The sequence below is a fragment of the Phragmites australis genome, chromosome 10, assembly GCF_958298935.1.
Source record: "Phragmites australis chromosome 10, lpPhrAust1.1, whole genome shotgun sequence".
NCBI lineage: Eukaryota > Viridiplantae > Streptophyta > Magnoliopsida > Poales > Poaceae > Phragmites > Phragmites australis.
This window is the reverse complement of record NC_084930.1, coordinates 1,614,961-1,636,316: the sequence shown is the minus strand read 5'-3', so window position 1 is coordinate 1,636,316 and position 21,356 is coordinate 1,614,961. Positions and strand designations below refer to the sequence as shown.

General features: G+C 44.5%; 4 protein-coding genes across 5 annotated transcripts; 1 reads left to right on the top strand and 3 right to left on the bottom strand.

Annotated features, from left to right (window-relative positions):
• Positions 1 to 110: 110 nt before the first annotated feature.
• On the bottom strand, positions 111 to 6,266 carry LOC133931265 (probable serine/threonine-protein kinase PBL19). Of its 2 annotated transcripts, XM_062378114.1 has the most exons (6): positions 6,186 to 6,256; positions 5,867 to 5,940; positions 5,390 to 5,749; positions 1,273 to 1,536; positions 921 to 1,043; positions 111 to 767 (listed from the first exon to the last, which is right to left on the bottom strand). In XM_062378114.1, exons 3-6 carry the CDS (start codon positions 5,747 to 5,749, stop codon positions 285 to 287), a joined length of 1,230 nt encoding a protein of 409 aa, XP_062234098.1. In that variant the 5' UTR covers positions 5,867 to 5,940; positions 6,186 to 6,256; the 3' UTR covers positions 111 to 284. The 2 variants fall into 2 exon arrangements, with proteins under 2 accessions (XP_062234098.1, XP_062234097.1); XM_062378113.1 differs by having other exon boundaries at positions 5,867 to 6,266.
• A 3,275-nt stretch (positions 6,267 to 9,541) lies between these two features.
• LOC133931266 (novel plant SNARE 11-like) lies at positions 9,542 to 13,545 on the bottom strand. Its single transcript, XM_062378115.1, has 10 exons — positions 13,116 to 13,545; positions 12,755 to 12,847; positions 12,280 to 12,373; positions 12,145 to 12,182; positions 11,860 to 11,948; positions 11,565 to 11,644; positions 10,987 to 11,043; positions 10,794 to 10,886; positions 10,646 to 10,720; positions 9,542 to 9,942 (listed from the first exon to the last, which is right to left on the bottom strand). The coding sequence occupies exons 1-10, from the start codon at positions 13,187 to 13,189 to the stop codon at positions 9,865 to 9,867; spliced, it is 771 nt and encodes a 256-aa protein (XP_062234099.1). The 5' UTR covers positions 13,190 to 13,545; the 3' UTR covers positions 9,542 to 9,864.
• A 1,534-nt stretch (positions 13,546 to 15,079) lies between these two features.
• LOC133931263 (uncharacterized) lies at positions 15,080 to 17,125 on the top strand. Its single transcript, XM_062378112.1, has 2 exons — positions 15,080 to 15,732; positions 16,935 to 17,125. Exon 1 carries the CDS (start codon positions 15,162 to 15,164, stop codon positions 15,702 to 15,704), a length of 543 nt encoding a protein of 180 aa, XP_062234096.1. The 5' UTR covers positions 15,080 to 15,161; the 3' UTR covers positions 15,705 to 15,732; positions 16,935 to 17,125.
• On the bottom strand, positions 16,934 to 21,182 carry LOC133931262 (novel plant SNARE 11-like). The gene is made up of 10 exons (XM_062378111.1): positions 20,753 to 21,182; positions 20,392 to 20,484; positions 19,917 to 20,010; positions 19,782 to 19,819; positions 19,497 to 19,585; positions 19,202 to 19,281; positions 18,525 to 18,581; positions 18,332 to 18,424; positions 18,184 to 18,258; positions 16,934 to 17,481 (listed from the first exon to the last, which is right to left on the bottom strand). Exons 1-10 carry the CDS (start codon positions 20,824 to 20,826, stop codon positions 17,404 to 17,406), a joined length of 771 nt encoding a protein of 256 aa, XP_062234095.1. The 5' UTR covers positions 20,827 to 21,182; the 3' UTR covers positions 16,934 to 17,403.
• Between the last annotated feature and the right edge of the window lie 174 nt (positions 21,183 to 21,356).

Below are 21,356 nucleotides of genomic sequence, written 5' to 3'. Positions count from 1 at the left end.
TTACTCGTCTGGTACAGACAGGATAAGGATGATGCTTTGTCCTCCAAATTTTTGGCCCTTTTGATTATAATATCACCCAAGTCGGCAAGTCTGTGTTTGTAATTGTAGACTAAAATGATAAATAAATGAAGCTTATTTTTAACCGTGGCCCGAAAAATACATTCGACTCAACCGATAGTGGAATGCAAGGAATTCTTTTTTTTTTTTTCCGAACGATAGAGAGCAATGACGTTGAAGGCAATCACAACAGGAGGATATGGACAGAGTGGAGAGAACAGTGGTGATCAACAGTTTGGCACGCCGTGGAGGTGAAACGCAGTCCTTGGAGGTGAAACCCCATGATGGCATCTGCTCTTGGCCGACGGCAGCGGCCTGCCGTCGCCTCCTTTCTTGTCGGCGGGCGGCGGCGGGGGTTCCATCTGTAGCACCCGCTCGAGCTCCTCCACGACGTCCCTCATCGCCGGCCGCTCCTTGGGGTTCTTGCCGAGGCACCGGTCGGCGAGCCTGGCCACCTCGCGCGCGGCCGCCAGCGGGTACCGCCCGCCCAGCCGCGGGTCTATGATGGCCCGGAACCCGGCGCTGTCCGGCGGGTGCCGCCGCACCCACCCCAGCAGCTTCTGCTCCTCCGCGGGGCGGCTCCGCTCCAGCGACCGCCGCCCCGTCAGGATCTCGTACAGCACCACCCCGAAGCTCCACACGTCGCTCTTCGCCGTCAGGTGCCCCGTCTCGATGTAGTCCGGCGCTGCGTATCCGTGCGTCCCCACCACCTGATATCCATCCGCCATCATCAGCCAGTCGATTCAGATGCAATGCAAGAAACATGGCAAGCAAGAGGCAGTGAAATGCCCCGAAATTCTTTTTTGGCAAGATTCATCCATGCATGCATGCATGCATGCTGGGTGAATAACTCGTGTACGTACCGCGGTGGAGACGTGTGTTTTCCCTTCAGTTGGCCCCTCCCTTGCCAAGCCAAAGTCTGAGAGTTTTGGCTTGAAATCGGCGTCGAGAAGAATGTTGGATGCTTTAAAATCTCTGTAGATCACCTGCCACATTAAAATGCTGTGGATCAGATCTTGATCATCTTTTAGTCTTGAAAATTTGTGCAGACAAACGCAGCTAAAAAGGCCGTGTGTTAATGCATGGTTTAACATGGTTCAGTTCAGAGTTTCAGGGAATGCATTTAGCTCAGTCTACAGTTTATTAATCGCTTCAGTTCAGAGTTTCAGAGAATGCATATTTTTGGTTGAGAAAGAACAATGTGTTCGAGGAAACCTGAACTTCCGGCACTCCATCATGGAGATAATCCAGGCCCCGTGCGGCGCCTATCATGATCTGCAGTCTCAGTCTCCACGAAAGGGGAGGATGTGCTCGGTTGAACAGGTGTTCATCCAAGCTCTTGTTGGGCATGAACTCGTAGACCAGCAGCCTGTGCTTGCACGCTTCTGAATCCACTGCACAGTAGCCGATAAGCTTTACGAGATTCGGGTGCTCAAGAACGCCCAGGAATTGGACTTCAGCCAGCCACTGCTTGTGCCCCTGAAAAAGATGAGCAGAATTGTTAAGGGACACAGCTCAACACTTCAAATTTTATGAAATTATTTCACGCACTGCCATCTAATTGTTGGCGTGATCAGGCTCAGCACGTTGTTTAATAGGTTGACTTGTGATGCTGGCTTTGACTAATAGTATTGATTCACGTGGTTCGTTCGACGATTCCCACTGAAGCTGACATGAGTGGGTGTCCTTGTCCACTTGGTTGGACCAATATTCTCACTGAAGCTGTCTGGACAAATATATTTGTGTTAAGATCGTCATGGAACTCAAATTTTATAATGGTTTCACTGCAAAACAACAATTTCCTGAGTTTCGTCTTAGGTCTTGATCCAAATCAGGGCGCCTAAAGTCTTAGAAGTTGTTACTTCGCGGCAGTTTGTGCACAAACAAACAAAAAATGATTTAAAATCTGTAATGTTCATACACCAGAAATGACAAATCCACGGAGATATGATTAGAAAATTTTTACGGTAGTCTTAGAGTAATTTGGGTCATCTATTTTTTAAATTAGATGGTCCAAATAGATTAGAATACTCTCTATTTGTTCAGATGTAATATATGGAGTATATGAGAATAGTATAGGGAGTATAGTGATATTTTTGAGAAAAAAAGAAATGTTTGCCGCCGCCTCACAGCTTGTCGTCACCCCCGCTGCCCCTACGTGCTGCCGCTGCTCGCGTGCTCCTTTGCGGCTCGCACGCTCTGCCGCCCCTCCCGTGTGTCGTAGCCTGCTCTCACGAGCGCCGCCATAGCCCTCGTGTGATTGTAGGAACCGGGTATTCCGTGGATTGCGTAAAAAAAACTATAGTGCCTTTCAATAGCATGATGGATAAATATTAACAATATTGTGATAATTACTAAAATACCTAATCACATAGACGGTAGGATTAAATCTATACTACCTCATGCCTACATGTAGTATGAAACACAGTAAAAGTTCTCTATGATTATCCTATGGACTACAAGCCTGAGAAGTTTCAGCCAATATACGAAAGTGAAAAGTTTGACGAAACTGCTAGTTCTTTTTTCCAAGATGAGGTGTAAGAGCATCAAAGCCTCTCTAGAATCCACTCCCTATTTTTCTATATAGGGAGCCTTCACAATAAAACTCACTCCATATATTGTTTCACTCTCCAACAGACTGCATGTATCTCACTCTCTATATTTCAACGGCTCCCTTTCCTATCTCACATATAGATGTACCCCACCTGTCATATCTCTTTCCACTTTCTCTCTCTTTCCTCTCCCTCTCTTCTGTTTAGCACACAAGAGCACAATCTATCGCTCGACATTCAGGACAACGAGGACCTCGTCCCCATCCCGTTGAAGCTAGCGCCGCCCAAATCGGCTTTGTGAAGTCTGCCGTCTCCAAGCTCTCCTCGCTCTGCCCACCGTTGGCCCCGTCGGAAGGCAGCTCAGTGAGGAGGCCGATGGGGAGCGGTCATGATTAGAGAAGACGGCGAGGCTAACCATGGCCTCGCGCGAAGAGCTCGCCTAAGCACGGTGAGGTCGAGCGTGACACAAGCTAGCGACACTGGGAGCACGGCAGTAGGCAGAGCCAATGTGCGGCAGGTGGCGGCTCCACCTCTATGTGGCGCGGCGTGTGGCTCCACGATGTGCTTTGGCGGTGTGGCATTGTGGGCGCTACAGCCGGCACGACCAACGTGTGCTTCAAGGGCGCTGAGGAATGGCAGGTAAAGGCAGTCGGAGGGGAGGCGAAGGCAGGTTGAGCTTGCCGTGGAGGTCGGAGGGGAGGCGGTCGAGCTCGCTTCTCCCGAGCCGCGCGACCGCCGTCGCTGCCGCGTGTGCGCCATCCCTGAGCTGCCAGGTGCCTTTGCGGATCTCCGAATCGTGTCCGCAACCGGGAGAAGGATGACGAGGTGCCTTGGAGAGGGGTGGGCTCAAGGCGCTCGAGCTTTTTGGGAGTGAAGGGATGCTCCCTACAAATAGATAGTGAGATAGGTGATTTTGGGGTTGGTAAATATTAGGAGTAGTTTTGAAAAGATGTTGGAGATGTGTTTTAAGGTTAAAATCCCTATATTTAGCTATAGAAAGTTATTTAGAAAATCTCTTAGAGATGCTCTAAGACACTGCAAATTTGTATGACTTCTACAAAACTGCTACTCTGCGTAAGTGTAATTAAGTGTCTGTTTATTTCCACTACGTATTGTGGAAAGCAGCTTTTATAAACTGAAGTGGAAGCAAATAATCAGCTTTTGGGGTTCGGATTCCATAATACGCTTTCTAGATTGTCACAATTCCACAATCCGGTAGAGAACAACTTTTGACATATTATGAATCTAGGCAAACCAACGTGGGTATGGATTTTTGATATATTTACCCACTAATGCCATTACAATTTCAACATCGAACCATTTTTTCCCGTCTCTCTCCCTGACTCGTCTCTCTCTCCACGTCGAGGACGCATCCACGCCAACATGCCTCCACGCCCGTCGTCCCTCCCCTTGCACAACAAGGAAGGGAGTCGCCTCGCCGCCGTCTCACGCCTTGTCGCCGCTGTCGCGCCCCTTCCCTCCTTTGCGATGCGTCCACCGACGCGCCCCCGTCCCCCGACCTCTCCATCCAACTCTCGCCCCGCGCGTCTCCTCCTGCGTCCGCTAATGTCGTGGCCCTTCCTCTACTTATTGAGATGTATAGATACTCGTGCGCGTGCGTTTGGCTCCAGTCTGTCGTCGGTGCAGGTTTCACCGTGATGCCCGAGCGCCGTCGTGCGGCCTCGTCGCCGCCGGTTGTGCTCCAGTCGGGCCCCGTGGTCGAGAACCCTCTGGTTGAACTCGCCGTTGAGCGTTGGTACTATGGGTGCCACCGGTTGGCCAAGCCGCCGTCAGAATCGCCGCCGACGAGGTCCTGCCACAACGGCTAAGCTCATCACCGTCGTAATTACAGCCGAGCTCCTGGGCATCAGTGGACTTCCCGAAGCTCTGGGCTGCTGGACAGCTCGAAGTGGAGCTGTGGTGGAGCTCGCGTTGCTGCTCAGTGGTGTGCGTCTGGAGGAATGGAAGATAAGAGAGAGAGGGAACAGACAGGAGAGAGAGACGGGAGAACGAACTAGGAAGAAGAAAGCTAGTTAATGTTTGGTATTGCGGGTACTAGTGTGTTCATTTTTTTTATTTGTATTCATGAATTTTTCTGGTGGTTCAAGAGTAATCTAAAAAATCTATAAAATAGGAACTAAAAAAATTGTATAAGGACGTTTCAGACTTTTTACCTATACAAACAGCAATCAAACTCACTTAGAATTCAGGTTACCAAACAGTTTAGCTTTTCACAATCCAGCTATTCACACTCTAGTATCCAAAAGCTGTTTATCAAAATCTACAGTTAAAAGAAACAATCTAAAATTCAAAAGCTACTTTTCAGAATCCAAGACTGAAACAAACAGAACCTCCTACTCTGTATTTATCGTCAAAGAATTCAAGCTTTTTTAAAACCAAGGGAAATCAAGCTTTTTGATTTTAGATCGTTAACTTTTCACCCTCAGAATCTAGGTTACCAAATAATTCTAAGATTTTAGATGGTTAACTTTTCACAATCTAATTTTTCACAATACAGAATTCAAAGACTGTTTTTCAAAATCTCGTAATCCACTGCTGAAAGAAACAGAACCTAACTACTCTTTATTTATCGTCAAAAAATTCAAGCTTTTTTTAAACCAAGGGAAATTAAGCTTTTTGATGAACAAACTTGATGTGCATGACAAATCTAAGCCCAAATGCAGCATGACATGACAAATTTTGAGACTTATGAACAAGAGAACAGAAGAGATTTTCCTCTGAAAAAGAGAGAGCAGAGGAGATGTATGGAAGCAACTGACCTGCAGGCCGCGCTGGTTGAGGCGCTTGACGGCGAGGACGACGCGGCCGCCGCCGGCGGAGCGGAAGAAGGCGCGGTAGACGGAGCCGAATCCCCCCTCTCCGACCTTGAGCGCGCGGCTGAAGCCGTTTGTGGCGCTGCTGAGCTCCTCTAGGTCGAACACCCGCAGCCGCTGCGCGCCCCTCTCCTCCGACAGCTCCTGTATGCTCCTCGTCGGCGTGGACACCGACGCAGACGAGGCCTTGCTCTTCTGGCCGCTGGAATCGAACGCCGGGGGCGATTTGGCTGGCGGCGTCTTGGCGCCGGCCTTCTGCTGGTTCTTGGACCTGTTCTTGCCGCTCTTGAAGGCGAAGCACCCCATCTGATCACAAGACGGGTTACAGATTGAGGCGGCGGAGAGAGCTCGTCACTGATTAAGACGGAGCATGGAAATTTCATCAAGAAAAGGAGAAATAAATGGACAAGAAAATCGCTGTACCAGTAAAAAAAATTGTTGAAATGGCAAGCTTCGCCTAATTTTCAGTAGTCCATGCAAACAAAAGATCAAGAACTCTGAAAAAAAGAAGATTTTGGGGGTGAAGAAATAATAAATGTTATGGTTGTCCATGGGACAGAAACAGGAACAGGTTGACTGAAGCCAACAGGGAGCCCTGTTGATTAGAGCTCATATCAGAGGAGAGGCGAATATGGATTGGAAGCAACGGACAGAGAATCGGAAGGAAGCAGAGCAGGTGAAGGGAATTAGGGAAGGATGCGGCGGCCCAGGAGCAGGATCGAACGGGAAGGAAGGAACTAGCCTTGACGAAGACACCCGCGGCAGGTGCAGGGAAATGAGCACACACTAGTACACTACCACGTGGAGGTACGCATCATGTGCCCCCCCCCCCCCCCCCCCCCGTAAAATAAGACGACGAAGACGGAGACTGCAGTGGCGTGTGGTATACGAACCATGTGAGGACGGAAATGGAGTCATGCATGGAACTACTGTCAACTCTCGCTGAGAGCGAGAGGAGAGACTGAGACTCGCGTGGACTGGGGAGACAGGGAGAGAGAGGGGGGGATGGGAATCGTATCGTACCTCGGCCCTCGTGGCTTGTGGAGGCGTTCCTCCTTCCGGCGTTGGCGTGCACCGCGGGCAGGATATACACGCACACCCACACGGCTGACGGCTCCTGCTCAGCTACTGCCTACTGTAGTGGTACGACTGTGCTGGAACCAAGGAAGATGATGGAGGCTTGGAAAGAACGATAATTTATTTTTCTTTCTGCAATTCACAGTTTCAGCCGCAATTGCGTGGCTTGTATAAATAAGCTAACTGTACATGTACCGAGTATATTTTGTATGGAGTTACAGTTACTTCGTGTGAAGTTCCCAATTGGTCGTTAAAATTACTCCATGGGGCCTAAATTGCATAGTATAGATAATCTTTGGAGGACAAAGAAGATGACATCCATCTTCAACAAAGGTGACATACATATTCAGTGACGAATTTAGAATCCAGAAGTAAAAAACTATTTTCCTTTATTTTCTTTTTTTTTCTCTTTTTCTTCATCTATTTTTTTTAATGAAAAATTAATGAAGAGAAACAAGTTGATGGGGAGTTAGAGGTGTCTGTGACACGCTCGCGATAACCCCGGTGTCATAAGAGCATGTGCAAGTGGGTAGTTTCAAGTATAAGAAATATTGTCTCGGAGGCTAAGAGGATGGACATGAGTCGTGTGGGTAAAGATGTACCCTTCCATGGTGTAAGATCAGTTCGAATTACCGCGCACTTGCTTATGAGCATATTTATGTCCATCTATATCAATCGTAGAGTTCCGATATTAGGATGTATGTGCTATATTGGGAAGTGGCCAGCGGTGAGTTCTATTAAGAAGAGTATGATCGAATAATAGTTATGTTTATAGTTATGATCTTATGATAGGAGGGTACGAGATGTTAAGATATGTAGATGCTCACATTCTTGAGTCGATAAATGTCTTTTTACGAATAAATTTATTTAACTTGAGACAGATTCCTTGCCACATATCACCAAATACATGATCTTTCGAGTCGGGTTATTATATGTTACCAATATAGAATGAGTCTTACGAGTACCTCCGTATTCACCATGCTTTGTTGAGTTTTACAGGTGAGAAAGAAATAATGTATGGTTACTTCATGCTTGTCGATGTCGGTGATGGACAAGAGTAGTATGAGCTACTCATGGTATTTTGGTGGTGTCTTAGGGCAAATAGCGACACCTCTCTTTTGTTGTTTATGAACTTTAATTCCGCTGCGTAGTAATTCTAACTGACTGAGAGATTAAAATGATATTTTATTCTCCTAGTGTTCGTTGTTCTATGAATTATTGAGCTTGTAATAACTTAAAGATTTATAATATATTTATATTACTCGCTCTTTAGTATATCTTGATATAACAAAACTTGTTGTAAATATGTGTGTCTCGATCTTGGATATAAAACATATGCCGGGACTATCGAAATTTGGTTCTGATTAATCATTGCTGATCGCGATCGTTGTGCTGAGATGTGGGTTAGCATGTGACATGTGAAAAGATAGACGTGTGCTATCTCTTATTTTATTAAATAGTCGTCATAATAATTAATTCGAATATAATTTAGACGGTTCCTCGTAGCTATACGTAGGTCTATACTTCATCCTTCCTCAAGAAAAGTACGCGCCGCTGTATAAAAAAACCGAATTACTATCCCTATATACAGTCATGTGCAAGAAATTCAGCGTTCATGTGTAGTAGTGCAGAACAAGCAACGGTCAATGGCGTTACGTAGCGCTGCTACTCTGCTTGTGATGCATGGTCAAGAGGGAGGTGTCGAGCGAGGTGAGGACGCGAGTGAGCTGTGAAACGGAACGATGAGAAAGTTGATGGGATGCATGAGAAAGCTGGGAAATTCATTGCAGCTCACGTATCCACGTTGAAACCTGGAGCTTGTTTCATTCAACCATTCAGAGATCCGAGATGTTCGAGATGGCTTCTGCAGAGTTTTTCGACTGCTGAAGTGTTCAGTTGCTGAATTCTGAGGTCACTCACGTCGAACCAATTGTGCATCTGTTTTCTTTTTCTCGCTAAAACCGATCCTGCATCCATTTTGGCCAGTACTAATTATTAATGATCTTTCTTTTTCAAAAAAAATTACCAAAGTAATGATCGGTTGATCAGAGTGATGTTACCTGAGCTGAATTTCCCAGGACTACACCGTGCACAGTGTATGCATCTCCATTCTTCAGTGGCAACAAGACAAGCCGGCACCACAGCATCTTGTTGCAAGCTGTGGTCCATGCCGTTGGTTACATCAAGCAGTCCCCAACAGATTAATCGGTTTGAAATCGAAGGAGTTCATCCAACCCAACCCAAATATCCAATCACTTGAAGAGAAGTAGCTTGGAGCACCAGACACGTCACATTCAGATGCCCGGCCATGTCCTGACTCCTGAGAGGCAGGGTGTATTTTTTCAGACTGGTCGCCATCCACCGATGGTCGGCGGTTCTTCTGAACAAATTCAGAGCTCCGTCCGTTAGCTAGGAGGAATAAAACTGTGACTTCTTACCGGAAGTAGCAGAAGACAATCATCATCGATCTGACGATCTTTTTTTTTTTTTAGTTTAACCATCTTTTTTCCAAGGTGCGTGCCAGCGTGAGATGAGACCTTCTAGCTCACAGATTCTAGTAGTAGAAGTTATTTAGTGAAAAGATTAGCGTTGGCGGTGCGATTAGGAGCAGAAAGTGGTCAAAGAAGAAGAGAAGCAGAACAGCCCCTGCCTTGTTTCAGTTCAGACGGTGAAGAGCATTGCAACCGATGAGCCGACACTACTGCTAATTAAACGTTCCTCACTGGCTGAGCTGTTGCCATTTGTGTTTCGTGCTAATCCTGTAGAAGAAACCAGGAGAGCAAGGTGACAGTTCTCTCTTCAAAGGTTGGCACTTCGTTCACGTCCTATCCATCGTTTGCCTTGTTCGTTTCTTCTCTCTTCAGACGAACTGTGCAAATGGCCCAACGCTGATCTAACGTTCATCCAGAAAACGAATCATGAGCTAATCTCACAGTCTACTGACACTGACAGCCATCTTGATTCTTGACTCAGCGTTAATCTCAACAGCATCACGAAAGCTTAATTATGCAGAAATTTCGTCACAAAAACAGTATGCCTCACTTGAATATTTCTGCTTGCAAATTTGCAATTCACGTACGTATTGTTTGAGTAATCCATATGATGTGGTCACTCTGAGTTTTACAAGATTGATAACATGTGTACAGATGTGACGGTTTACAGGGAACATGGTTGCTGGTTCTTTGCAAAATAGAAATGCCTGTCACAAGAATAAGAACATAAACGAACTGCAGCCGACGGATGGATCCCATGGGATAGAGTCACAACACTATGCCACATGAGTACAGATGGACTTGCCAAGGCGCCTCATAAATTTACACACAAGTATGAAATTCACGTGTCTTCTATCTCAACAGCCTTCTGCTGACGGGTGGTGCAAGTCCAGGAATGTCACGAATAGCCTTGTTGTGTGGGTTTACAATCTGGCAATGGAACAGTATGAACATCAGTCATCAACAGCCACTACAACCAAATAGGGCCCGAGGTCCCATTACGTGTTTTTTTGTCCCCTTGGATGTTATTTATTGGTTAATTGACTTATTTCTTAGCCATTACTATTCAATACACTTCCTGTTAGGACTTAGGAAAGTGCTAATGGCTCTTCTAAAGTTCTACCCAGAACTTTGCTGAGTTTTATGCACATACAGTTTGTCCCTTCCCATCATATTTCCCAATGGTGTCTAGGGTTACTGAAGTAGTGTACAGAGTATTTTTATCCACAAAGAACTGTGCCAGAAGCAGTTGGCCCAATCAATTAGTAATTTGGTGCACAGATGGTAGGTTGGTCTGATATTTTGGCTTCGTTGTCTCTATATTTAGCTAACTAGTCGTGGAACTGTTTCAGTCCATGGAGCAGAGTGATGACAACTTTGACCAACTATTTCGCCAACTTCATCTCCCACAAGAACGAAGTGCCATTTTAGGACAAAATCATTTCCTGTGACTTCGGTAAACTTAACATCAAATCAAACCAGACAGCCAAAAAGGAGGGTGGTAAAAATCATGTGAAGGGGTTCTAAGTGCAGAATTTCTAGTCATTTTAGCCCAGTCAAAAGAGAATGTCAGATAGATATGCACCAAAGTAATTGTCGAGTAAGCCAATGTCTGAAGAGGCTAAGCGCTCACCTTAACAATTATTATTGCTATGACTCCAGCAACTATGAGAAAAAGCATGGCCATGATGCAGCGATCAGTTGCAACCTATTTTAAAAAAGCAACAATAAATAAGAACAGAGTGGACAAAGAAAATGAAGAACTTATGACGTACACTTACCTGTCTACCAATTTCTTTCACCAATTGAGATGCCTTTTTAATGGAGAAATGGATGGAATCCAGCTCATTAACAACTCTGCTCATTTGCTCTGTCTGATCAACAAGAAGTAACCAAAATTAGCTTTACGAGATTCTGATTGGACAGCATAAGAAAACAACCAGTTGCTTCTGAAAATAAGGAAGAGTGCCTTGCCTGTGCTTTCAGAGCAGCTGCAGTTTCTGTGCCTACATTGACGGTCTCTTGGACAGTCTACAAAATAGATAGCAAATGAAGTGTGAACACACCACTGCTATGAGGGCACGAGCACAGCAATTTGTGGAAGAAATTTGAGAGTTCACTACAGCAATTTGTTATGTACAAGCTACAATAATTGGGGAATAGAGATGTTGAGGACTCCAGCAGTACTCTCAATTCCAAACCTAGCACAGAGCGTCGAGACTCGAGAGAGTGACCTCTCATTAGCTAATAAGTTTAGGAAAAGGTTATCTATATCTATATGTATAACTGACTGCAGCACAAAGACTTCCTCATCTTCAACCGAAATGAAAAGGAGAAGGGAAGATAAAGAGGGGCAACATAGCAATATTGACATCTTAGTGGCACAAGAAGAAACAAAGACCTTGACAGGATCATATGGGGATGCAAAAGTTATCTCTCTGAGCACAAATTTCTCAACTTCGTAACACAAGATCAACAGGTGCACCTTGGAAGATGATGCTAGAAGCTCAGATGTAAGTCATAAATAAACACTGCAGCAAGAGAAAACTAACCTGTTTAGATCGTGCAATAGCTTGATCAGTCTCATCCATTAATTGATTGCCACGATCCATTAACTGCTGGTTTGTCATATCTGCAAAAAAGAAAGGATAGCACAGCTTAGTAATCTGAAGAGCTGTATAAATCCATGCCGGTTGTCAGAGGCTTGTTTCTTTCAAAACTTCCAATAGCTAAAACATTACACCCAAAACAAAATGGGTTTGTCTTAAATATTCTTAAACTTTGAACCTGAAAGAGAACATACTATCACATTGGTGCATTTATAGGGACCGTGATATTGCAACTTACTTGATGCTAACAGGACATTTTCTTCACCAAAGCCATCATCAACACTTGGACCGTCAAATAGATCAACTTGCTTATTTTCACTTGCATGTCTGCAACCCAAATGATGTTCTCTTTAAGTGTCAAGAAATGTTACCAAAAACTAGAGGAGATGCATTCCACAAAGTTTATGAGCAAGATAATTATGATGTAGAAGTTAGTAGTGCAAAGGCAACTTGTTATGGGTGCATAAGCGAAAGTTGGATATACTATGAGAAATATGGTGTAACGAGATAGGTCAACACTCACTGTTTCTTAAGAGCAACGTAAGAATTTAGTTCTTTGATCTGCAAAACAAGACAATCTCTGGTTTAGTGGAAGTTGTTGAATCAGAACAGGAAGGTGTATAGTCACATGTCATAGAACACTTTTCGGTAATAGTACCATTGACTGCTTTCTGTCATGCAGCATTTTTGCGGTATCCGGATCAGTTCGCCCTGCCTCATCTTTGGTAACTCGCTCGAAGTCTTTGATAAGTCTAGAAAACCACATAAGATGAGCAAAATGTCAGCTTTCATGAAGGTACTCATACAACACCGAAATTAAGCGACCAGGTATCTGTTTATCCTGCAAACTAATGCTTGGCCCCATCACCTAGATTTTAGAAGCAGAAATTGCTGGTAGTCACCAGCAGCAGAAATACTGGAACAAGGTAGTATGCAGTGCAGTATAGTTGTTATAAGCTACAAAAATGATTGTGAGAAAATTAAATAAACTAACATGAGCCAAGCAGTGACACTTCTTTACCCATGCCAAGCGCCGCATTTGTGTTTAGCATCTCCAACTGCCCTATTGTTGCTAAAAGCTACATCGTACAGAAAGGGGATAAAAGAGAATGAGTAAGTTCTTCCAGCTGCACCTTTTGCAATCTCGCATCTTATCAGTAAGTTCCTCCAGCTGCCTGCTCCGGCGGTTGGCATCCTTGATCTTGTCCAGCTTCTGAAAACCATTTCTGCAGACAATTCAACCAATGCATCAATCAATTCAGCCCCGTTTCTTCGCCAGATTATGCTACAATTTGTACAGAGATCACGAAGCAGAACCTGCGGACATAGAAAGAAATAGTTTTTTGGCCCATACAGGCCAACAATTTGCTCCCTAAACTTGTGCTCCACTCGCGAAATCGCAGGAAGCAAACTGAGATCTAACGACCATTCGCAGGCAGCATAAACAAATGACGAACAACCGAAATCACAGCAGGTAGAATCATTGGAGCTTACTGCAATACGCGGAGGATATCGCCGATCTGCCCGTCGATCTCGGCCAGCTCCTCATTGACCGACGCCAAATCCATCTTCTCCTACTCTGGGCAACCACACCAGCAACCGAACCCCACAGAAGAAAGCAGAATCCAAACAGAAAGAAATGTTATGCTTGTTTCCTCGTGGGCCAAGCCGAACCCCACGAGAACCGGATCGATGGGGACGGCGGCGGCGGCGCGAGGGGCCCCAATGGGGATGCTGCTCGGAGCCCGATTGGATTCGCCGGGCGCAGATAGAGAGGGATCGATCCCACGCCCGAGGTGGGGGAGGCGGAGGCGGAGGCGGAGGCGGTGGTGGTCTCCGACTCCGACAGGCCTGTCGGAGGCACGGTTACGGGGATCTTCAACCCGGTTGAAGTTGAGATGGTGTTTAGTTGTCTATTGGAGACATATTATAGGAGATAACAGTGGGAAAATAAATATTACTATAGTATTTATTTTATGTAACTATATGTTTATAGAACTTATTATATCCTATTAATCTTAGGGATATATCAAAATTTTGATAAAGTTTTGTATGTTTTAGGAATTTTGAAGAGGAACAAAATATCTAATTCTGAAAAAAAAATCACTGCTACGTAGGATCCATAGAACAGATGATGAAAAATAACCAAAATGAAATTAAAGTTCTTGATTATGCATTGATATTTATCAAAATATGTTAATATTACTTAATATACCTAATCACGAACTAATGACATCATTAATTGGGCATTGTCCTGCATCCAACTAGTATATCTATGCAGAAACGTACAAAATCTATGTTTCTGCAGAGCTAGACCGAGAGACCATTTTTGCATTCATGAGCCCGACTCAAGATGACATATAAACAACTAAATACTTGATGCATGCATCCCACCTGTCAGACCAAGCCAAATCCACACAACTAAACCCACTCTAAATTTGGGTTATCCGATTATCCTGACCGTACGATCCTCATCTAATGCTCACTAGTATGAGGTGGTCACATCTAGTACCTAGCAGCAAAGAGGTTGTACTCATTTCTTCAGTGAGAAATGATTGTTTGAGCCACGCAAATTCACACATATTGGCACTGTTTTGAATAGTATGAAGCAGTGGTACTCATGCAAGATTGGTATGAAATCCTTATATATGAGATGGAGCCAGATTAAGTGAATTTACTTTCGAAGTGGGGAATCAAGTGGAGTAGAAATGGAAAATCTATAAGCAAACATTACTTCATCATATGATTGTGTAACGTCAACCAAAATATTACCCAAGATCTGAGAAAATATCCGATATCAACCAAAATATTACTCTTCTTTTAGAGTGTGCGCTTGGCTATTATTGACTTTTGTAATGTAGCATGAGAATGAATATAGTTGTTGGAATGTATCAATCCAGACTAGCATAAGCTCACCCTAAATATCCTAAATTAGGATTGCTTTTTGTTGAGCATTGCATCACAATTTAACTGGTCATACATAAAAGTGTTACATTTGCCTAATAATCTATTCTAAGCATTTGACCTGAAGTAATGTGACCCATTCGTGAGAAAGATCGGTCCGATTTATACAAATCATGAATTAAGATTTAGATCTTCAAACAGAGTAGTCTGGCAGTCTATTGCCATCACGATTCACCGAGCTATACATCATTCATGAGCCATCGACTTTTTTTTTAAAAAAAAATCATACATCCATGGTTAAAAACGTTCAAACAAAGATGTCCTAGCCCTCTAATCTGGCATGCTGACCTCTGAATTTACCAAACTCTACATCATTTGCGTGTGACCAAACTTAAATTTTTAAACCGAAAGGCAGAGGGCTGGTTTCAGCTTTCAACTGAAAGGAAAAAGGAAAAGATCGCCCTCTTTCCATTTTCATTTTTTAAAACCAATTTTCCATTTTGTTTTTTTAAAGAAACCCTTTTTCCATTTTCTACCAAGTGTTTTAATCCGAACGGGCCGTCGCATCCACCCAAACCCCATCAGCAAAACGGCGCCAAAAACCAGAGACCTGACGACGACCATCTCCGCTCCGCCATGAAGCACCTCCTCCTCCCCTCCTCGCTCCCTCTCCTCCTCCACCGCCCCTCCAAAACCCTCCTCCTGCACGCCCGCCGGTGCGGCTGCATCCCCAACGCCGCATCCGACGGCAACGGCGACCCGTCCCCGGTCGCCTCCGAGCCGTCCTCCGCGGACACAGTCAGCCAGCCCTCGACTCCCTCCAGCTCCAAGCCCACCGGCATCAAGAACCGCCTCAAGACGAGGAAGCAGGCCCGCCGGGTCCATCTGGATTCCCCGGCGGCGCCGGTGACCCCGAAGAAGAAGGCCGCAGCGGGGGCGGCGGCTCCGCGGATTGAGAGGCAGAGGGGGAAGGAGTGGGAGGAGATGAGCCTGGCCGAGAAGGCCGTGGAGCTGTACGTCGGGGAGAAGGGGCTGCTCTTCTGGCTCAACAAGTTCGCCTACGCCTCCATCTTCATCATGGTCGGCGCCTGGGTCCTGTTCCGCTTCGTCGGGCCGTCGCTCGGACTCTACCAGCTCGACGCGCCACCGCTGCCGCCCACCGCCGTATTCAGCGGCTAGCTGCTGAGGAGCGCCGGCGATGTTCTTGGTGAGTTGAGTATTCGATCTAGATAGCTAGCGTAGCGGATAAGGAAAAGATTGAGGGAGAAGAGGTTACAAATTTAAGCAAGTGTTGCTTAATTGCTTCAGTGAGCTGCTGTGATGTGTGTTTTGTTACAACCAATGGAGGAATGGATTGCACTGCGCAGTTTTGGATGTGTGTTTGGTTACATCAAGCTGTTCCCAACGGATTAATCGGTTTGGAATCGAAGGAGTTCATCCAACCCAACCCAAATATCCAATCACTTGAAGTGGCTTGGAGCACCAGACAAGTCACATTCAGATGCCCGGCCATGTCCTGACTCCTGAGAGGCAGGGTGTATTCTTTCAGACTGGTCGCCATCCACGATGGTCGGCGGTTCTTCTGAACAAATTCAGAGCTCCGTCCGTTAGCTAGGACTAAAATTGTGACTTTTTACCGGAAGTAGCAGAAGACAATCATCATCGATCTGACCATCTTTTTTTTTTAGTTTAACCATCATTTTTCCAAGGTGCGTGCCAGCGTGAGATGAGACCTTCTAGCTCACAGATACTGGTAGTAGAAGTTATTTAGTGAAAAGATTAGCGTTGGCGGTGCGATTAGGAGCAGAACAGCCCCTGCCTTGTTTCAGTTCAGACGGTGAAGAGCATTGCAACAGATGAGCCGACACGTTGACTTGTGGTCTTAGCACTACTGCTAATTAAACGTTCCTCACTGGCTGAGCTGTTGCCATTTGTGTTTCGTGCTAATCCTGTAGAAGAAACCAGGAGAGCAAGGTGACGGTTCTCTCTTCAAAGGTTGGCACTTCGTTCATGTCCTATCCATCGTTTGCCTTGTTCGTTTCTTCTCTCTTCGGACGAACTCCAGAAAACGAATCATGAGCTAATCTCACAGTCTACTGATACTGACAGCCCCGTGTTTCAATGGATCTGAACTTGTGATTATAAACCCCAGTATAGTACAGCTGTAGGTTGCAGCGTCTAACCTACGTCTAATACAAGCAGCCACAGGAAAGTCCAAGGACTTGTTTCGAAAGCAAGAATCCACACTTATAGAGAACTGTTGAATTCCCATATGATTAGGGCGAAAAATCTCACGATCCAAACGGGCCCTAAAATTCTGCAGCATTACAACTTGTTTTGCTTTGAAGTTAGGCTAGAATGATGTACAGATGTGACGCTTGTTGATCCTAAACTTGTGACTTTTGACAGCGAAGGGGCAGATGGGGAAGAGGGGCATAGATAAGGTAACTAAATGTGATCCTAAACTTCATGCAGGATCAAGTGAGCCATCTTGATTCTTGACTCAGTGTTAATCTCAACAGCATCACGAAAGCTTAATTATACAGAAATTTCATCACAAAAAACAGTATGCCTCAATTGAATATTTCTGCTTGCAAATTTGCAATTCACGTACGTATTGTTTGAGTAATCCATATGATGTGGTCACTCTGAGTTTTAGAAGATTGATAACTTGTGTACAGATGTGACGGTTTACAGGGAACATGGTTGCTGGTTCTTTGCAAAATATAATGGCATGTCACAAGAATAAGAACATACACGAACTGCAGCCGACGGATGGATCCCATAGGAAGAATCACAACACTATGCCACATGAGTACAGATGCACTTACCAAGTCGCCTCATAAATTTACACACAAGTAAGAAATTCACGTGTCTTCTATCTCAACAGCCTCCTGCTGACGGGTGGTGCAAGTCCAGGAATGTCACGAATAGCCTTGTTGTGTGGGTTTACAATCTGGCAATGGAACAGTACGAACATCAGTCATCAACAGCCACTACAACCAAAAAGGGCCCGAAGTTCCATTACGTGTTTTGTTGTCCCCTTGGATGTTATTTATTGGTTAATTGACTTATTTCTTAGCCATTACTATTCAATACACTTCCTGTTAGGACTTAGGAAAGTGCTAATGGCTCTTCTAAAGTTCTACCCAGAACTTTGCTGAGTTTTATGCACATACAGTTTGTCCCCTCCCATCATATTTCCCTATGGTGTCTAGGGTAAGTGAAGTAGTGTACAGAGTATTTTTATCCACAAAGAACTGTACCAGAAGCAGTTGGCCCAATCAATTAGTAATTTGGTGCACAGATGGTAGGTTGGTCTGATATTTTGGCTTCATTGTCTCTATATTTAGCTAACTAGTCGTGGAACTGTTTCAGTCCATGGAGCAGAGTGATGACAACTATGACCAACTATTTCGTCCACTTCATCTCCCACAAGAACGAAGTGCCATTTTAGGACAAAATCATTTCCTGTGACTTCGGTAAACTTAACATCAAATCAAACCAGACAGCCAAAAAGGAGGGTGGTAACAATCATGTGAAGGGGTTTTAAGTGTAGAATTTCTAGTCATTTTAGCCTAGTCAAAAGAGAATGTCAGATAGATAAACACCAAAGTAATTGTCGAGCAAGAAATGTCTGAAGAGGCTAAGCACTCACCTTAACAATTATTATTGCTATGACTCCAGCAACTATGAGAAAAAGCATGGCCATGATGCAGCGATCAGTTGCAACCTATTTTAAAAAAGCAACAATAAATAAGAACAGAGTGGACAAAGAAAATGAAGAACTTGTGACGTACACTTACCTGTCTACCAATTTCTTTCACCAATTGAGATGACTTTTTAATGGAGAAATGGATGGAATCCAGCTCATTAACAACTCTGCTCATTTGCTCTGTCTGATCAACAAGAAGTAACCAAAATTAGCTTTACGAGATTCTGATTGGACAGCATAAGAAACCAACCGGTTGCTTCTGAAAATAAGAAAGAGTGCCTTGCCTGTGCTTTCAGAGCAGCTGCAGTTTCTGTGCCTACGTTGACGGTCTCTTTGACAGTCTACAAAATAGACAGCAAATGAAGTGTGAACACACCACTGTTATGAGGGCATGAGCACAGCAATTTGTGGAAGAAATTTGAGAGTTCACTACAGCAATTTGTTCTGTACAAGCTACAATAATTAGGGAATAGAAATGTTGAGGATTCCAGCAGTAGTCTCAATTCCAAACCTAGCACAGAGCGTCGAGGCTCGAGAGTGTGACCTCTCATTAGCTAATAAGTTTAGGAAAAGGTTATCTACATCTATATGTATAACTGACTGCAGCACAAAGACTTCCTCATCTTCAACCGAAATAAAAAGGAGAAGGGAAGATAAAGAGGGGCAACATAGCAATATCGACATCTTAGTGGCACAACAAGAAACAAAGACCTTGACAGGATCATATGGGGATGCAAAAGTTATCTCTTTGAGATACAGAGGGACAACATAGCAATATCAACATCGTAGTGGCACAACAAGAAACAAAGACCTTGACAGATCATATGGGGACGCAACAGTTATCCCTCTGAGCACAAATTTCTCAACTTCTTAACGCAAGATCAACAGGTGTTCCTTGGAAGATGATGCTAGAAGCTCAGATGTAAGTCATAAATAAACACTGCAGCAACAGAAAACTAACCTGTTTAGATCGTGCAATAGCTTGATCAGTCTCATCCATTAATTGATTGCCACGATCCATTAACTGCTGGTTTGTCATATCTGCAAAAAAGAAAGGATAGCACAGCTTAGTAATCTGAAGAGCTGTATAAATCCATGCCGGTTGTCAGAGGCTTGTTTCTTTTAAAACTTCCAATAGCTAAAACATTACACCCAAAATGAAATGGGTTTGTCTTAAATATTCTTAAACTTTGAACCTGAAAGAGAACATACTATCACATTGGTGCATTTATAGGGACCGTGATATTGCAACTTACTTGATGCTAACAGGACATTTTCTTCACCAAAGCCATCTTCAACACTTGGACCGTCAAATAGATCAACTTGCTTATTTTCACTTGCATGTCTGCAACCCAAATGATCTTCTATTTAAGTATCAAGAAATGTTACCAAAAACTAGAGGAGATGCATTCCACAAAGTTTATGAGCAAGATAATTATGATGTAGAAGTTAGTAGTGCAAGGGCAACTTGTTATGGGTGCATAAGCGAAAGTTGGATATACTATGAGAAATATGGTGTAACGAGATAGGTCAACACTCACTGTTTCTTAAGAGCAACATAAGAATTTAGTTCTTTGATCTGCAAAACAAGACAATCTCTGGTTTAGTGGAAGTTGTTGAATCAGAACAGGAAGGTGTATAGTCACATGTCTTAGAACACTTTTCGGTAATAGTACCATTGACTGCTTTCTGTCATGCAGCATTTTTGCGGTATCCGGATCAGTTCGCCCTGCCTCATCTTTGGTAACTCGCTCGAAGTCTTTGATAAGTCTAGAAAACCACATAAGATGAGCAAAATGTCAGCTTTCATGAAGGTACTCATACAACACCGAAATTAAGCGACCAGGTATCTGTTTATCCTGCAAACTAATGCTTGGCCCCATCACCTAGATTTTAGAAGCAGAAATTGCTGGTAGTCACCAGCAGCAGAAATACTGGAACAAGGTAGTATGCAGTGCAGTATAGTTGTTATAAGCTACAAAAATGATTGTGAGAAAATTAAATAAACTAACATGAGCCAAGCAGTGACACTTCTTTACCCATGCCAAGCGCCGCATTTGTGTTTAGCATCTCCAACTGCCCTATTGTTGCTAAAAGCTAAATCGTACAGAAAGGGGATAAAAGAGAATGAGTAAGTTCTTCAAGCTGCACCTTTTGCAATCTCGCATCTTATCAGTAAGTTCTTCCAGCTGCCTGCTCCGGCGGTTGGCATCCTTGATCTTGTCCAGCTTCTGAAAGCCATTTCTGCAGACAATTCAACCAATGCATCAAACAATTCAGCCCCGTTTCTTCGCCAGATTATGCTACAATTTGTACAGAGATCACGAAGCAGAACCTACGGACATAGAAAGAAATAGTTTTTTGGCCCCTACAGGCCAACAATTTGCTCCCTAAACTTGTGCTCCACTCGCGAAATCGCAGGAAGCAAACTGAGATCTAACGACCATTCGCAGGCAGCATAAACAAACTACTAACAACCGAAATCACAGCAGGTAGAATCATTGGAGCTTACTGCAATACGCGGAGGATATCGCCGATCTGCCCGTCGATCTCGGCCAGCTCCTCATTGACCGACGCCAAATCCATCTTCTCCTACTCCGGGCAACCACACTAGCAACCGAACCCCACAGAAGAAAGCGGAATCCAAACAGAAAGAAATGTTACGCTTGTTTCCTCGTGGGCCAAGCCGAACCCCACGAGAACCGGATCGATGGGGACGGCCGCGGCGGCTCGAGGGGGCCCAATGGGGATGCGGCGCGGAGCCCGATTGGATTCGCCGGGCGCAGATCGAGAGGGATCGATCCCACGCCCGAGGTGGGGGAGGCGGTGGCGGTGGTGGTCTCCGACACCGACAGGCCTGTCGGAGGCACGGTTACGGGGGATCTTCCTAGCTTCCTCGTTGGATTGACATCGTTTGCGTGTGACCAAACTTAAATTTTTAAACCGAAAGGCAGAGGGACGGCTTCAGCTTTCAACTGAAAGGAAAAAAGAAAAATCGCCCTCTTTCCATTTTCATTTTTTTTAAACCAATTTTTTATTTTGTTTTTTAAAAACACTATTTCCATTTTCTACCGAGTGTTTTAATCTGAACAGGCCATCGCAGCCACCCAAACCTT

Coding starts and splice junctions, on each gene's coding strand:
- LOC133931265 (XM_062378113.1), bottom strand. CDS start 5,995: ATGGACAACCATAACATTTATTATTTCTTCACCCCCAAAATCTTCTTT. Junction 5,750..5,866: donor TTCAACAATTTTTTTTACTG/GTACAGCGATTT, acceptor TCTTGTGATCAG/ATGGGGTGCTTCGCCTTCAA. Junction 1,044..1,272: donor ATGGAGTGCCGGAAGTTCAG/GTTTCCTCGAAC, acceptor TTAATGTGGCAG/GTGATCTACAGAGATTTTAA.
- LOC133931262 (XM_062378111.1), bottom strand. CDS start 20,826: ATGGATTTGGCGTCGGTCAATGAGGAGCTGGCCGAGATCGACGGGCAG. Junction 20,011..20,391: donor AAGATGCGAGATTGCAAAAG/GTGCAGCTTGAA, acceptor GTGGTTTTCTAG/ACTTATCAAAGACTTCGAGC. Junction 18,425..18,524: donor CAGCTGCTCTGAAAGCACAG/GCAAGGCACTCT, acceptor CTTGTTGATCAG/ACAGAGCAAATGAGCAGAGT.
- LOC133931266 (XM_062378115.1), bottom strand. CDS start 13,189: ATGGATTTGGCGTCGGTCAATGAGGAGCTGGCCGAGATCGACGGGCAG. Junction 11,645..11,859: donor AAATGTCCTGTTAGCATCAA/GTAAGTTGCAAT, acceptor TCTTTTTTGCAG/ATATGACAAACCAGCAGTTA. Junction 10,887..10,986: donor CAGCTGCTCTGAAAGCACAG/GCAAGGCACTCT, acceptor CTTGTTGATCAG/ACAGAGCAAATGAGCAGAGT.
- LOC133931263 (XM_062378112.1), top strand. CDS start 15,162: ATGAAGCACCTCCTCCTCCCCTCCTCGCTCCCTCTCCTCCTCCACCGC.